At 36.9% G+C, this 18,170-nt stretch overlaps 1 protein-coding gene across 4 annotated transcripts in view; it reads left to right on the plus strand.

Moving 5' to 3' along the window:
• LOC127662330 (la-related protein 1B-like) overlaps positions 1 to 18,170 on the plus strand; it is a 64,193-nt gene that overhangs the window by 9,188 nt on the left and 36,835 nt on the right. For all 4 annotated transcript variants that reach the window (XM_052153455.1, XM_052153456.1, XM_052153458.1 and 1 more), the window contains exon 2: positions 16,004 to 16,062. In XM_052153455.1, the coding sequence (XP_052009415.1) occupies positions 16,004 to 16,062 (59 nt within the window). The remainder of the gene's footprint in view (positions 1 to 16,003; positions 16,063 to 18,170) is intronic.

Here is an 18,170-nt window from a genome sequence, read left to right on the forward strand (position 1 = left end):
ATAAAGGACCCCGGACACTCCCAGAAAAATGGGCGTCCCTCCCTATTGCCAGTTTAATCCTGACAGTTTTCTGTGTTTAGGCAAAAAAAAGAAAAGTTGAAAAATTGTATACGTTTTGTTATGCAATTATAACAATGTCTCCCTCAGAGAAAAGCTTTGAAAGTTTGTGTGTCTTAAAACTACAAATTTTTATATCCAAAATGAGAATTATTTTTCAGGTTGTTCCTTAACAACCACAGAGTTTTGAACTCTTATGCAATAACTCTGTAAAGCCCCTTTGTTGCAATGAAGTGATGGAAGATCATCAGTTTTTCAAAATAAACAATTGGTTTTAACCTCCTTAGTGGGAAGGCTTGTGTCTTTAAAAAATCCTGACTCAAGAGCTTAGGTAAGACTATGGCAAGATTAGTGCAGTTAGTATTCGTATTGCTTTTGCGGTTTAAAAAAATGCTGCCTAAATCTGCTTGTGTGACTCTGTAGATCTGCTTTTATCGACAGGGAGTGGGGGTTTGTCTGGACAAGGCCTAATGCTTTGTTGGTTGTGTGAACAGAAGCACAAAAACCCATGTCATTGTGTTGGGGGTGATCTGAATACTACTGATGACTCCACTTTCACTGGCTCTCATAAAAATGTTGTTTGCTGCTTCATCTTGCAGAGAACGTTAATGTTTTACATGTGTGGATGCATGACCTTGCTGTGCAGGTGCTGGCATGTGGCTTTACAGTCTGTTGAAATGTATATGTTGACCTGATAATTGACCACACCACATAGTCCGTATTGAGCTGTCTCAGTGAAGACTGAGAGGGATGTTTCGTAGAGTTACACTGTTAAATTTTCTCAACTTTGGCAAACCTCTGATATCTAAATGTGGTTTTCAGTCTTCATTCATAAGTCACATGCATAAAGATATGAAGTATTCATACTTAGAGCTATTATTTAACTAAAGATTTGTTGTTTTTTGTAGCCTGGCGGTGTTTTAAAGGTCCCATGAAATCAAAATTAAAGTTGTACTGGTTTTAGTCCATATCTACAGGCTTTAAGGTCATCTAGTGTACTTCAAAACGTTGATAAAATTAGTTTTCAGAAGTTATAAGCATTTCCAATCTGCCGTCTCTCTTTTGGCTAAACCGATTGAGCAACACCCATGATTCACATAGAGGTTCAGAATGCTTGTCCAATCAAATGCTTTCTAGAACTAAAACGGACACTCTCCCTACATCTGTTCAGCGCACCCACTGTGTTCTAACTGTTGCTGATAATGCCTTTGAAAGGCACTTCAATCCATGCTGTTGGATTGAAGGGAACACAATCCATGCTGTTGGGTTGCTCCAAACAGATTTTCCTTGTTGACACAAGTTTATCACATTTGTTGAGCAAACGGTTCTGTCATTAAGTTTAGATGGACGCCAAAATGTGGGTTATGCGAGAATGTTGCTTACTGTGAGAAAGCTGGGTTCCTGTTTAGATGTACTGGATAAGCGGTGTACACCTTACTCTCATATATGTGCAGCTCGTCAGAAAGCAGCATCCCTGTAGCAACGTAATTCCTGCGACGCTTCTGTAAACAACAAACATGGCAACCGAGAAATACTTTGCTAGGGGAGGTAAAGGGACATTCCATCATTTAAACTAGAGGTCGACCGATATATCGGCACCAATAACGATTTCTGGAATATTTACATTTATGCATTTGGCAGATTTATCCAAAGCGACTTACAGTGCACTTATTACAGGGACAATCCCCCCAGAGCAGCCTGGAGTTAATTGCCTTGCTCAAGGACACAATGGTGGTGGCTGTGGGGATCGAACTGACAACCTTCTGCTTAACAGTTATGTGCTTTAGCCCACTACGCCAACACCACCCCATGGAACTATCGGTTATCGGCAAAAACCCACACTGATAATTTTCCCTTTTTGTGTCCGGTACTGGAGTGGCTGGGAAGGGCACGTTGTCATTATACCATATTAGAGCAGCCTCTAGAGGTTAAATAAAAACTATCACTCATGCCTCGTGGTGGTTGTTTTGACAAGTGAGACTGCACATTGAATGCAGTGTAACACCGCACGGAGCTGAACAATTCAGATTTAAAACACCAACAACTAAAAGTTATGTATACATTTCATGTTGTCATATCATTATAAAGTAATTAATTTATTGAATAGATGCTGCATTAATAGAGAACAGCAGTATGTTTGCAGACCAGGCTGAGAGGACACTAACCTCAAGCGGTTAGAACAATGTGACAAAACACACGTAAGTCCTACCCAAATAAAATGTATTACCATCTATTTGCATTAATTTATGTCCAGTCACGTTTATGCTTTAGCCAGCTAAGTTTTAAATTTAAAGGTAGTGAGAGATTTGAGAAAAATATCTTCATGCAGTCAAGAGAAACGTATAAACAAATCAGAAACGCGTCTGATTTTAATACATTTTTTATCCTCCCAGTAATTCGAATTTTTGTCATTTTGATTAGATAATCAAGTGGTGTGTGTGTGTGTGATGAGTTTCTTTGAGAATTCAAACAAGCGTAACAGCGCAAAATACAACAAAAATATTACTGAATCTTATAGAAGCCACTTGAAGACGTGCAATAGCTCTGTGAATCACAAAAGTCTGTGTTTAAATAAATATATAAAATGCACGTGTGGCGTCAGTGAATGGCGCTGCTCTGTTTACACACTCTTTTTTTTTTTTTGAGCACACACCTATTTGAACGCTACTCGCGAACAACATCTCAGATGTAGATGCTCAATAGTTCGGTTGACTTATAATATGCATTTAGAATGGCACCAGATGAGCATTTGACCAGAATTTGAATAAGAAGTGAATTAAACTACTGTGAACTTGCCTACAAACCGACACATACAGGACTTCCTGGAGAGTTTGGATGGAATGTCAGAATTAAAGCGTGACAGTTTAAAAAGTTCACGACTTAAATATATCATAATAAATCAGTAGTATTTCTTTACAATTTATAACAATATTTAAATTGAATTGGTTCCAAAAAATAACTGTGAATTAAAAGTGGACTGCAACTCAATTTACAACTAAATTGAACAAAAAAGAGATTTGAATCCTTTAAAGTCCAGATCTAAGTTGAAACATTTTTCTACTGAAGACTTGAAGACTGGAATTACTGTTAATTTTGCTGCTACATTATCCAGTATACAAGTTAATAATAAAGTGTTTTTAATAAGCTATACATTTATATTGAAATAATGTGTAGTTAGAGGTTTGTGTTTCTTTACATATTAAAAGAATACTCTCAATTAGTTCCACACAATAATGTAAAGATATTCTAAACTGATTATCGTCACCTTCCTAAAATAATGTCATAAGTAATTTTTTGACAAAAATTATTTTTTTTGCCTAAATAATGTTATTTGGTTCAATTTTTGTGTTTTCTGAAAAACCTGAACAAATGACTTGGGACATTATATTGGCCGATACTGAGATTTCCTGTATCGGAATCGATAGAGAAATGTAGTCCTTTAGTTTTTTCATTCAGTATCAATTTTAAAAACTTATCGGCCGATTAATCGGTTATCAGCTTGTCTTCCCAACTTGGTGATCGGTATCGGCATAATCCTATATCGGTCGACCTCTAATTTAAACTGGTGTGTATAAATTGAGTATAGTTTACTGAGCATGTGGATATGCTTGTTTTTCTCAACAAAAATATGACACATAAATATGCAATATACAATATAAACATGAAAACTATTATATGTCAAGTGTTTATATTCGTCCTGTACGTTAACTGCATCAGTTTACTTCATTAGCGGTTTCTATTTCTTCGCTTTGCGTGAGCTTATATGCTTTTATTCTATTCTTTATTTGTTTTCATGCATTGCTTGTATAAATATTAAAAACATTTATTTAAAAAAACGTAACATAAGCTTGTTTTGAATATAATTAGATGTTGGCATTTTTTTTTAATGGTGACGCAACCTTTGACCAAAAAAAAAAATATTTTACAACGTCTCTTTCTCATGAATTACCTTAATTTAAATAATCGAATATTTGAACATTTGTTTTTTATGATCTTAAATATTCGAATGCCAAATTATTGATGAATGCGCAGTGTTTCCCACAGGATTTTGTGAGACTTTGGGAGGTGGACCTCCAACCCTCTAGGAGGTTTTGTGGGCATGCTCCCCCGTATGTAATTTTTGTACATTTTAAAGTTAAATACTTCCATCTGAGAGCAAAATTAAGAGGCTAGTTTTGTGCTCTTGTAAACAGTTTTGTGCTGTTACCCTGATTTCCTGTGTTTGCCTGTGGTTCCTTGGATGGCATTAACAAAATAAATATTTCCCACGTACAACAACAACTGAAACTACTGCCCCTTCCTCTGCTGTCAAACACACCTGCACCTTTTTTGTGCCAATCTTCTGTAAATTTGCACTTTTGTTTGGGCATTGTTTCCACTCAGTTGTCATTTGCTGCTACTGTCAAGCAACTGTTTGATGCTGAACACAACAGCGCTTTGCACGTTCGCGGAGTGATTGACAGGCAGGAATTTGGCCAGTAGTTGCTGCAAGCCTCTTATGTTCGACCAATTGGTGTACGAGAAGGCGGGACTTAAAAAGGGGGTGTTAAAGCAATGCAAATATGCACAATGTAGATGTACATCATAATGCAACTAAAGCCGATTCCTTGACATTTTTGCAAATTTAGAAATCCCAGCCGGATGCTTTTTTAAGGTCAGAAAACTAGGACGTATGATCGTCCTAATTTACATTAATCATCAGGATTCTAACTTCGGCAGTAATATTATGTTTTCTCTTGTACACTGATGATGATAAATTGTGTGTGGAGTAGTGTATAAATGCAGTGGATTTATTGTTAGTTAACATTACTTGACTCAAAGATTTGTCATCCTCCTCAACCAAATAATGTTAGAACGATCCAGGAATACTCCAGTGCAGTGTTTCCCAACCTTTTTTTTTTTTTTTTTTTCCCCCAATTAAACAAATTCCATGGCACACCTCTATCCCACTGTCCCACATTACCATCGTTGATAGTTTTCCTTTTCAAGAACTTGCATGTTTGATGAAATTCAGCTATGCTAAAAACGCAAGTCACGTAGGTATGGTAATGAGATCACAGGTGGCAAGAGTGCTAATTGGGTAATTCATAAATTGTCATTTTTCAAGAGAAAAACACATTCTGAAATTAAATCGTATTCTCTCACTACTATATTGATCATTCATGATAAATCATTTTTCAATATCTGTGAAGTGTGGATTGAAGCATTCTGTTCATTGTGCAGATTTTTCCTTTATTCCTTTTCAGTGCTGTTTAGAATGTTGAGGCCATTTTAATACAATTTTATATGGGTTTAATCATCGACACATTATGGGCTTTCATAGAGTTTTTAAACAAATAATCAATGCCTAATTCGTGACTGGGCACGTGCTTCTCGCAGCTCTGTTTATGATGATTTGCACGGCTGAGCGCTCGAGACCAGTCCACGTTTAAATGCACATCTGCACTGATCTGTCCATTGACTGATCTCTTTCATTTCGCATTTGGAACATTTGTTGTTTGATATTTCTCAAATGGAACAAAAAAACGACTGGGCACGATCGGAGAGTCAGCCAACTTTGCAGACGCACCAATGCGACCTCTTGCAAAGTTTAATCTAACTGCGAGGAAAAATGGTCTGGAGCCCTGATTTTTTTTTTTTTTTTTTGTGGAATCTGAGAAATTTCCACAGCACAATCTATCACGGCACACTAGTGTGCTGCGGCACAGTGGTTGGGAAACAGGGCTCCAGTGCGTATATCTGCGAGCGTGTCAGTTTACAGTAGCGGGATAGGACCTGACTGAGCTGACTAGCGCAAAACACAACCTTTTATTTTATGTTATTATGATATATTACCGAGAAATGCAAAAATATTTTAGCTGAAGTGTGAAAATGATTTCAGTTCATTTATGAGACCATGGCGGGGCAAATTTGACTTGGCACAACTTGTGGGAAATTAAGGATGCTTTCACATTATTACTTTTGTGTGTATCTGAGTTCATTTGATGTCAAAGTTCAGATCATTTGGTTGGTGTGAATGAGGGCTGGGTAAAAATACAGATTTTTGTCAGATACATCATAATCTCAGTTTAAACAATCCTGATATTAATTCTTAATATCACAATATCTAACATTTACTCAATGGCTATGTTCACACAGGCAGGAAAATTCCTATATATATTTAGATTTTTGTTGTCTGATCAGGACAAAACGCACAATCTGATTTTTACAAGTCTGATTCAAACCACTTTCATAGTTGTTTTGGAATCAGAGTAAAACCATAATTTCTGTTTCATTCGTTATGCACGAGGAGTTGTTACATCAGGTGTTGCAACAAGAAGACATGTACCCTATCCAAATAGAATAAATTATACCATCACAGGGCATTTTGAGGGGATAACAATAATGATGGCAACACTGTATGATCGTTACAAGATCATTTTCAATGAAAAATTATTTCAGAATAGAGCCTGACTGATATGGGATTTTTGAGACCGATACCGATTTTAGTGGGGGGAAATTCACCGAAAACAGATATGTTGGCCGATATAGCTCATTTTTCTGCTGGGCAAACTACGGTATGACACCAATTCAAGCAATGTGTCGTCAGTGTCGTCGTGAAATATACTTCTAGATAAACTTCTACCAGACTAATCTTTAAATTAGCCACGCACCCTATTTCCAAAACCCTGCACTCCATAGACACGTGCAAACACAGAAATACAATAGAGATCATTTTGCATTCTGAGATGCTATTCTTCTCACCACAATTGTACAGAACAGTAATCTGAGTTACCATAGACATTGTCAACAACAATTTCACACAAATGCAACAGTACACTGACAAGCGCGCGCAACCAGGCTTCCCTTGATATTGCGGAGATCAAACCTCAAAACTGATGTTACCCATTTCAATCTAGTGAAACTTTTGTAATTTAAAGCATAATGGAGGATGTCAAGTCAAACCCATCAAACGGTAGCCCTGACATGTCAAACAGCACTGAGGAAAAGAGCAACAATGTGATATGCACTAAAAAAAAAAATTAATTATACATCACCTTTACAAAGTTTCAGGATTTTACATGAGTAACAATAACTGTTATATGTTATAAATGTAATAGTTTCGTTTTAAATAATCTATAGGTAGAAAAATATAATGTACATAGGACTTCAGAATACATGTTAAGTATTTAATTAAACTTAAATGAGGAATATAAACTTATTCGAGTAGGTCTAAAAAAATTAATTGGTTTCAAACAATACAGTTTGATAACAGGTAAAGCAGCTATTTTCTTTGTCATGGCATTAATTGACCTAATTGAATACTGAGCAAAATCTAAGTAATTTAAACCATTTGTTTGAATTAAACTGGTCAGGAATACTTTAAATTGGCCTATGTTTATTTTCTCCTTCCACCACCTCTGTCGGGAGCTGTCCATGATCATTGTGCAACATGTCTTTCAACATCTTCATCCTGTGAAATCTTGGGAGTTTTTCTTTGCTGTACCTGTATAGAGTAAATAATAACGTACAATAAATTATTAATAAAAGCAACATAGTCTAACTGAATGCAGACTTGATGAAATCAAATACAGGTGAAACTCGAAAAATTAGAATATCGTGCAAAAGTTCATTAATTTCAGTAATTCAACTTAAAAGGTGAAACTAATATATTATATAGACTCATTACAAGCAAAGTAAGATATTTCAAGCCTTTATTTGATATAATTTTGATGATTATGGCTTACAGCTTATGAAAACCCCAAATTCAGAATCTCAGAAAATTAGAATATTACATGAAATCAATAAAAAAAAAGGATTTTAAATACAGAAATGTCGGCCCTCTGAAAAGTATAATCATGCATATGTACTCAGTACTTGGTTTGGGCCCCTTTTGCATTAATTACTGCCTCAATGCGGCGTGGCATGGATGCTATCAGCCTGTGGCACTGCTGGTGTTATGGAAGACCGAGATGCTTCAATAGCGGCCTTCAGCTCTTCTGCATTGTTTGGTCTCATGTCTCTCATCTTTCTCTTGGCAATGCCCCATAGATTCTCTATGGGGTTCAGGTCAGGCGAGTTTGCTGGCCAATCAAGCACAGTAATACCATGGTCATTGAACCAGGTTTTGGTACTTTTGGCAGTGTGGGCAGGTGCCAAGTCCTGCTGGAAAATGAAGTCAGCATCTCCATAAAGCTTGTCTGCTGAAGGAAGCATGAAGTGCTCTAAAATGTCCTGGTAGACGGCTGCGTTGACTCTGGACTTAATAAAGCACAGTGGACCAACACCAGCCGATGACATGGCTCCCCAAACCAACACAGACTGTGGAAACTTCACACTGGACTTCAAGCATCTTGGATTGTGTGCCTCTCCATTCTTCCTCCAGACTCTGGGACCTTGGTATCCAAATGAGATGCAAAATTTGCTCTCATCAGAAAAGAGGAACCACTGAGCAACAGACCAGTTCTTTTTTTCTTTAGCCCAGGTAAGACGTTTGACATTTGAAGCCCATGTCGAGGACCCGTCTGTGTGTGGTGGCTCTTGATGCAGTAACTCCAGCCTCAGTCCACTCCTTGTGAAGCTCCCCCACACATTTGAATGGCCTTTTCCTGACAATCCTCTCCAGGCTACGGTCATCCCTGCTGCTTGTGCACCTTTTTCTTCCACACTTTTCCCTTCCACTTAACTTTCTATTAATGTGCTTTGATACAGCATTTTGAGAACATCCAACTTCTTTTGCAATTACCTTTTGAGGCTTTCCCTCCTTGTGGAGGGTGTCAATGATGGTTTTCTGCACAACTGTCAGGTCAGCAGTCTTCCCCATGATTGTGAATTCAACTGAACCAGACTGAGAGACCATTTAAAGGCTCAGGAACCCTTTGCAGGTGTTTAGCTGATTAGAGTGTGACACTTTGAGCCTACAATACTGAACCTTTTCACAATATTCTAATTTTCTGAGATTCTGAATTTGGGGTTTTCATAAGCTGTAAGCCATAATCATCAAAATTATATCAAATAAAGGCTTGAAATATCTTACTTTGCTTGTAATGAGTCTATATAATATATTAGTTTCACCTTTTAAGTTGAATTACTGAAATTAATGAACTTTTGCACGATATTCTAATTTTTCGAGTTTCACCTGTATATTTAATGGTATGCCCATTTTTTTTATGTGCTGCCAGCACCTTCACCTCCATATTGAAATGTGTGTAACATAAAGTAAAACTATTAAATACGCTTTTTGAATACACTCCTGATCATCTTAATAGTGAAACAATGATAACACTTTAAAAATAAGGTTCCAATTGTTGTTTAGTTAACCTGAACTTACAATGAACAGTATTTTACAGCATTTTCTAATCTTAATGTTAATTGAAACCTATTCTAATACATTTGTATACATTAGTTAATATACTATGAACTAACAATGAACAATTGGATTTGTATTAACTAACATTTAACAAGGATTAATGAATGCTGTAAAAATATGTTGTTAATTGTTAGTTTGTTTACTTATGTTGTTAAGTAACCTTATTGTAAAGAGTTACCAAAACAATAAAACAAGGCTTGTTTTGGCAGCTAAAATACACATTAAACCAAGTAAACATTTATTCATTCTCAGTCCATTCTTTCACCACTGTCTCTCAACTTCCTCCCTACTTGTGCTTCTCTGAGAATTTGAATGTTTGTATTGCTGCTCATGTTATTGCCTTAGGACAAATTGCTGTTGCTGTATTCCTCATTTGTAAGTTGATTTGGATAAAAACGTCTGCTAAATGAATACATTAAAAAATGTATGTAAGCTAGCGTTACACTAACTGCACAAAAATGTGTATGTATAGTGCATTAACTTAAGGAGTACAAAAGTCCTTCGGGCCAGTTCATCTTAGCCAGTGGTTCTCAAAGTGTGGGGTGGGGGCTTTACATGAAAGAAAATGCTGTTAATCTTGTACATTTTGATCACTTAAGATAAGGGTGTTTTTAAAAAATAATAAAAAATTCAAATACATTTGAGAACCACTGACCTGCAAAAACCTTCTCATGATCTGCTACACAGCCTCTTCTGATGAGATTCCCCCAGGCCCTGTTATTCCATATTATACTTCCTGGAACGAAAACATGGTATTAAAGTGCTGGCCTGTTTCATTCTCCCTCTCCTCAACAGTTCCCTGTAACTTTTAACGGTCTTGTCTAATGATAAAAAGATAAATATCAATAAAAGTAATATCATATACATTTGAAGTCAGAAGTTTACATAGACTTAGGTTGAAGTCATTAAAACATTTTTTTTTAACCTCTGCACAGATTTTGAGCGAACTATAGTTTTGGCAAGTTGTTTTAGGACATTTACTTTGTGCATGAACAAGTAGTATTTACTAGAGATGCACCGATTGGCCGATACCGATTTCCAATTTTTTTGTGTGACCTGCCGATACCGATTTATTCAGATTTTCTATCTAAGAACTATTATTGACCGCATATACAAACAAAATCTACCTTTCTTCAATGCAACATTTTATTTTCATAATAAAATAAATGATTAAACATTACAATTTCCCCCAAACTGCACTAAGTTACAGGATCTTCTCTCACTTAAACAACTCTCAAAATAAAGTGCTCTGTGACTGGAAAGAGGTAGAAATAACAATTAACTGCAAATGAGTTGCTTTATATAACAAATGTCATTTTCCACTATTTTTATAAATGGACCTTTTTCTCTTTATTACTTGTCTAACAAAACATTTATTTAGGTTTATGACCTCAATCTGGCAACCTACAACCCATTTGCGCTGTTGATATCTGCGCAGGCAGTAGAAGCGGGATGTTAAATCAAGCATCACTGGTAGATGGGAGAGGAAGACTCAGCTGGTGCTCCGGTGAAAAAAACGAAATATACATGTACATTTAACAGCTGGATGGAAGAATTTAATTTCAAATCAACAATGCCCACGTCTTTTGCACTGATTTTAATATCGGACACGGTGGGAAAAATTACGTTACTCAGCACATTAAATCACATCGGCACAATTTGTATGTATTTAGCCTGCATCTGCCATCCAGCACCCCATTTCCCCTCTCCCGGATTTGTGTACCCAAATGTTGACAGATAACAGGCTGCGTGTTTGACATGACACGAGATTAAACAACTCTGGCAACGCGACGTCGGAAAATAACCACCTACTCTGTATCGAGGAAATGTATCCGATTTCTGAACCCTCTGTCCTCAACTATGGAGAACAGCTGGTCATCCAGGGCCATGAATTCCATAATTTTCGTCGTAATTGCTTTGGTCTTTTCGTTGCTCATTCCAAGGAATGATAGGAGAGGCTGCTGACTTGTGGCTGGCTCAGAGCTCTGGCTAGCTTTAGCCGCTTTAACTTTTTAGCTTCTTTTTTAAAATGGCCATTTTCAGCTGGGTGATGGTGTTTTAAATGTCTAATTATGTTTGTTGTTCCGAAAGTTATTGTGGTGGTTCCTCCACGGTTTACTTTGGCCTTACAATTATTACACATTTCGAACTTTATATATTCTTCACTCACATTGAAGATCTTCCACGCCAATGACATGTTTACATGCAGCTGTGACGTTATTGCCTGCGCCGCTGGAAACAAAACGGACCGGCTTGGAATCGGAAAGACGTGAGGCTGACCGGCCGGACACCGATCCGGCCGAGCATGCGGAATATCTGCTAATTCCGGTCCCTGGCCGGTCGATCGGTGCATCTCTAGTATTTACTACAAATGTTTATAGACAGACTTTTAATTGACTATCACAAGCTGCCGATAGAGAATCCCCTGCGTTTCTCCTTTGCAGTCAATTACAACAGCGATGGTCAAGGTGTTTACAAAACAGGCAGTGTGCGCAGACATCGCTCGACACAAGTGCGTGTGCCTATAATCTATCATGAGCGTCAATAATGCGCTTTGATTAATGGAATAAAGATGCTGTTATAGTTACACATTGATACATGATTAATCTTTTACGCCAACATCACCCAGAGAAAGAGCCGCAGGTGAGCCGAAACGGCACACACCATTCCAGTGCTAATTTGGACAGAAATAAAACTATAACTTAAGGGTTTTGCAATGTTTTTGTTTGTAACACATTGATCGCTGTTCAGATTAAGTCAGTGGAAACATGGCCAAACTAGGTTGAGTATGTATGACTGTGCTTATTGGCTATTTTAAAAAATGTCACAAGGCGTTCAACAAGTCCTGCCCCAACTTCATGTTTCAGTAGGAAATACGTCAACGGTGTAAATTAAGCTGTGGCACTTCAAGGCACTTCACTGGTACTTTAAGAGGCCACTGCAAAATTTTCAGTTTCTCTGGATTTACTGTTTATAGGTGTGTGTTTGAGTAAAATTAACCTTTTAGTTTTATTCTATAAAGTACTGACAACATTTCTCCCAAATTACAAATACAAATATTGTAATTTATAGCATTTATTTGCAGAAAATGACAACTGGTCAAAATAATAAAAAAGTTTTTTTCAGATCATATTCATTGTTAAACAACACAGTACTAATGTTTTAACTTGGGAAGAGTTCGGAAATCAGTATTTGGTGGAATAACCCTGATTTTCGATGACAGCTTTCATGAGTCTTTACATGCTCTCTACCAGTCTTTCACATTGCTGTTGGGTGACATTATGCCTCTACTGGCACAACAATTCTACCAGCTCTGTTTTGTTTGATGGCTTGTGACATCCATCTTCCTCTTGATCGCATTCCAGAGGTTTTAAATGGGGTTCAGGTCTGGAGATTGGGCTGGCCATGACAGGATCTTGATCCGGTGGTCCTCCATCCACACCTTGATTGACCTGGCTGTGTGGCATGGAGCATTGTCCTGCTGGAAAAACAATCCTAAAGTTGAGGAACATTAACAGAGCAGAAGGAAGCAACTTTTCTTCCAGGATAACCTTGTACATGGCTTAATTCATGCATCCTACACAAAAAGGTGTCTACTTGATTCCAGCCTTGCTGAAGCACCCCTAGATTATCACCAATCCTCCACCAAATTTCACACTGGATGCGAGACACAGTGGCTTGAATGCTTTTCCAAGTCTTCGTCTAACCATTGGACGACCAGGTGGAGGATCATTTTTTTTAACCATCTGCTACACCAATAATGATTCCACTGTAAGAGTGGAATCATTATTGTGGAAAAGCATGGCCGGTTTACAATAGGCTCCAGATTGCCCCAGCTGTGAACCAGCGGAGCACAGGCTCGGCACGAGAATCATTGCGATTTCAGTGGAAAAGTGTTAACAGTACTTTCGTTTTGCAATGTTTAGATATTGCGTGAGTCATATCTTACTCCTAAATGCCGGGTTTAGGCAAAAAGCCAAAATAAACAAATATTTTAGGTTTTAGATTTGACGGCGTTAGCGAGAGTATCATCCAGTTTAAACTGCTCAAGTCAGTGAAAGCCAACTTGTGCCACGTGGTAGACGTTATAGGCTACACTCTTAAACTTTCAAAGTGCTGTATATTGATACAGATGCAGCTACATCGATACACGCAATGCAAGGAGAACATGACGCATTCTCGTTGTATCAATATTTTGAACACCGCTCTAATAAAAATTAGAAATCCTTTAAAAATCTAATTTAAAACACATCAACTTTGTAGAAATCTAATCTTCGAATAATTTGGTTTCATACTTTTTTTCATTATACATTATTACTACTATGGACAACATGACATTTTTTACTTTAAGCCCCAGAAAAAAAATATCAAAATGACTCTATTCAAGTATTTTTTTTTTTTGTGTGAAATTGCATTTTTTTTTTATATATATATATATATATATATATATATATATACATTTTTACATTATTACATGAATGTAATAGATCTGGTTAAAAAAAAAAAAAAAAATGTGTCATGTCAATTGCCAAAATCTGAAATCTTTGCAGTGGTATCAGTGTCATAATAAATTACAATAACTGAGTGTAACCGGCGCATATTATGCAGGGTTCCAGACTGCGACTAAAATGGTTTGCAAATGCGACCAAAAATAAATGATTGCGACAATAATTTAAAATCTAGTCTCCATTGGCGACAGTTGGGATATGTGCTTTCATATGTGGTTTCGTCAGAAATCATCTTGTGAGTTATTGAAAACCTCTTTAGAGCACCAGTGGGTCTCGTGCCACTTTTCACCCTTTCTGTTGATGATAGAAGCTCACTTGCTGCACACAACAACAAACAGCACGAGCCATGATGTCTGATTCATGAACAAGTCACTCTTTTGAATATTTAACTTTTTCACACCAAAAGTGATCTTGATGCTTTAGAAGACATGAATTTAACAGCTGGTGTCGTATGGAGGATGTTTATGCTGACTGTTTGTGATTTATTTTTTATTTTTTGAAGCTTCAAAAGAGAAATCTCCATTCACTTGCATTTTAAGGACCTACTGAGCTAAGATATATTTCTTCATATGTGTTCTGGTGAAGAAAGAAAGTCATATACACCTAGGATATCATGAGGGTGAGTAAACAATGAGAGAATTTACATTTTTGGGTGAACTATCCCTTTAAGAAAATGTAACAGCAGGCTAATGAGTCTGTTCACTTGATCTCAGCATAGCATTTTCTGCACTGCCTATAATCTTGACACTTCATGTGTATTTATGAATGGTATAAAATGTGGGCTAGTTGAGTTGTATTAAATTTACTAATTACATTTGTATGTAATAATTATTAAAGGAGACCTATTATGCCCCTTTTTACAAGATGTCTCAGGTGTCCCCAGAATGTCTCTGAAGTTTCAGCTCAAAATACCCCACGGATAATTTATTATACCATGTTATAAATATATATATTTTTTGGGTGGAATCAAAAACGTGCTGATTTCGTGTGCGTCTCTTTAAATGCAAATGAGCTGCAGCTCCCCGCCCCCCGACATAGCTCTGGTCTCCATGAATACAAACAGAGACAATGATAACTTTAGCTGCATTAACCGTGAATCGGCTAACAAGTACATTCGGAAAGGCGATTTGCAAACATTCACAAAATATAAAGTGCGATACTTACATCTTCAGGAAATAAAGCTGGAACACGAACAGTTGGTACTGATCCATGCTTGAGAATAAAGCTTTTTGAAAATCCTGGTTTATATTGACACTCATTCACAAAGCATTCCTGTGTAAAATGATTTGCACAAATGTTTATATGTTTTGTAGCACATTTCCTTCAAAAGCAAAACTTGTCCACTGCGTCTTCAGTGGCTCTGATGTCGGGAATACATGAAGACTCTTATGTTCACTTTTACAGCTAACAAAAGTACACTAATGACGCTTATGAAGCTGAGACATTATTCTTCTCACTGTATCTGCTCCAGCGAGGAAACAAATGGCGGACTGTATGTTTTCACTCAGGGGAGGATCTATGATAATAGGGTGGAGTCCGTCACCAGTCGTGGGCGAGGCCTGCTCTAAAGTGATGTCACGTTAGAGCAGAAATTTTAATTATTCATTTTGACACTGTTTTTGGTTAATAGAAATTTAAGAAAGAGGAGTGGATGGACTTTTAACATTGTAAGGTGGTTGTGTACACACTCTGCCGACTCACATTTATGTACAAACACCATGTAAAAGTGAATTTTGCATGATAGAATTAAACAACTCTATTTGAATAGAATGTGTGTTGAATGACTTTGGTTGTGAATCAATTTTAAATGCTATATTATATATATTACTGTTAAAATAACTGTTATATTAAATTATGCTGTGGAGAAATTAAGTGAAAAATGAGCATGAACATGTACATGTAAATTAACTTTGTATCCGTAATGCATATCGTTGGTGCTACCAGCTCTATTTTTTTTATTACAAACTTTATTTGTCAATGACCCTTTTACCGAAAATTCATGGCATGGCATCATATCGCTCATCCCTTTATCGCGTTCTCTCTATTTCTGGTAAATCAAACATTTCTTGTTTTTGTTCTGTGTCCACAGATCCCCAGAGTCCTGCCAAAGTTGTCCGTGCCAGCAAACCTAGCAGAAAGACCAGCAAGGTAAGGCTCTCGTACGTAGCATATCAGCAAGGTGAGGTAATTTAAACTGCCTTATATGTACTAAATGGTTAACAATGAACAATAAATTGCTGTCATATAGAAAGTACATGAATTCAGATGGGCAGATACAGATTGCTGTTAGTCTGTCTGTTTGTGTAACTCTGCAGTTCTTTCCACCAGTCTGTTTGTGTAACAATCTAGAGTCTGGGTGTCCTGACTCAAGGGTCAGTAGCACCCAGTCATAGATCAGCTTGGCTAGTGTTTGTGTTTAAGTGGATTAGGGCTGCACAATTAATCCTATTAAAATTGTGATCACGATTTCTGCCTCTCACGGTTAATTAAGCATTATCATTTGCGATATTAGTGAGCTAACAAACAGAAATGATCAGCCAGGTAAAGTTGCAAATTGGTGCTCATTTTTATAATAGGCTGTGTCTTCAGATGTTAGGTGAAATCACAAGCGCTTTTGAGTCTATTTTCACCTCACCTGACCAATCAAGCTCTCTTCAGAAGTTCTCATAGTCAAATCTCTTTTTCAGTTTTGAGCACACGCTGACATAGGGAGCCGCAGATAAAGGCTTGAGACAATTTAGCATTGTCGCCTGCCAAATTATTACAGAAATATATTAATACTGTTTATAACAATAATAATATAAAAGTAAATAATTTTTTTAAGAGAACATGAGTAAAAACTCTTAAATTGGAAGTAAAGCATGGGCAAAACTTAATTTTGGTCAAAAAGAATAATTTAATTACAGTAGTTTTAACACCTTGTTCAAGCTGCTGTTTAAAGTAATTTTGTTTATTTCAGAAATAAATATCAAAACTGTAGCAACGGTATTTTTATTTCCAAGTTGTGCAGCCTTGCATTAAAAATTATTAATAAATAAAACTTCAAAGGGCAGAATAATCATGGTTAAATTTAAGCAAAATAATCATTATTATCATTTTACTCATTATCGTGCAGACCCAAATAGGATATTTGTTTCCTCTGTTCAGTCTTTTGTGTGGGTGAGATGGTCAACAGAGTCAGTACGTGAGTTTTTGACTTTTACCTCAGCTGGACATTCCAGGGTGAGCACATAGAAGGCTCAAATTCAGTCCTAACAGGGGCAGTAGAGTCGTCCTCATTACTGACTCCAAGGCATGCTAATTTGTCTCCGCTTACACACAGCTCTTGACAGGTTCCCTTATACATTTGTGACCCGGAGCACATCCATTGGTGGTTGAATCTTATATATTATTAGGCTACCATTTTAAGTGACATGAAATGTTACTGTTTAGTTGCCTTACTTATGGCATACACTGTTAAACTCAAAGACACTCCTTCACAAAATGTATACCGTCTAGCTTTACAATCCGGGACACCAAGGACCCATTTCAGGATGGTAGTGGAATCCAATACGGCACTTGCAATTCTGGGTTGCTTTGCGGCGTGAGGAATGATTGATGTTCCTCCAGTAATAGAAGAAGAACTGATCGAGGAGAAAGGGACAACCACACTTCCCCATAGTGTCTTAATAGTGTTTTATGTTGTAAATAGTTTCAGAGATTAAGTGTGGTGTGGAAACTCCTCTTGAAGAGTATTTACACACACACTTGAGTGTAGAGGAGCAGCTGGTATTCATAAATCAGTCAAACAGGACAGAATGCATTCTAGAGGAAAGCATTTGCGTATAGCCTTTCAGTAAGACTCATGAGGTAATAATTATGTTGGTATTTGTGTATGTTTTTAGTTTTGCTGGTTTTCAAATCAATAAGGGAGATACCGGGAGATACCAATATCTACAAAGGTGATCGATGGCCAACATATTGCGATTATATGTTGTAATAATTTTATGATGGGTATTTAATAAGATGTACAAAAAAATTGCTGAATTTAAAGGGATATTTCACCCCAAAATGTAAATTCTGTCATAGTTTACTCACCCTCATGTTGTTCCAAAACAGTTTGACTTTAAAAGATGTCAGGCAGAATGTTAGCCTCAGTCCCCATTCACTTTCATTGTGTAGAAATATATGCAATAAAGGTGAATGTTGAAGGAAAGAGTGTGTGAATTCTGACCCTTTTTTTTCCTGGCCCTTTTAATATTTTAATATTTATTTAC

Source organism: Xyrauchen texanus, chromosome 22 (assembly GCF_025860055.1).
Source record: "Xyrauchen texanus isolate HMW12.3.18 chromosome 22, RBS_HiC_50CHRs, whole genome shotgun sequence".
Lineage (NCBI taxonomy): Eukaryota > Metazoa > Chordata > Actinopteri > Cypriniformes > Catostomidae > Xyrauchen > Xyrauchen texanus.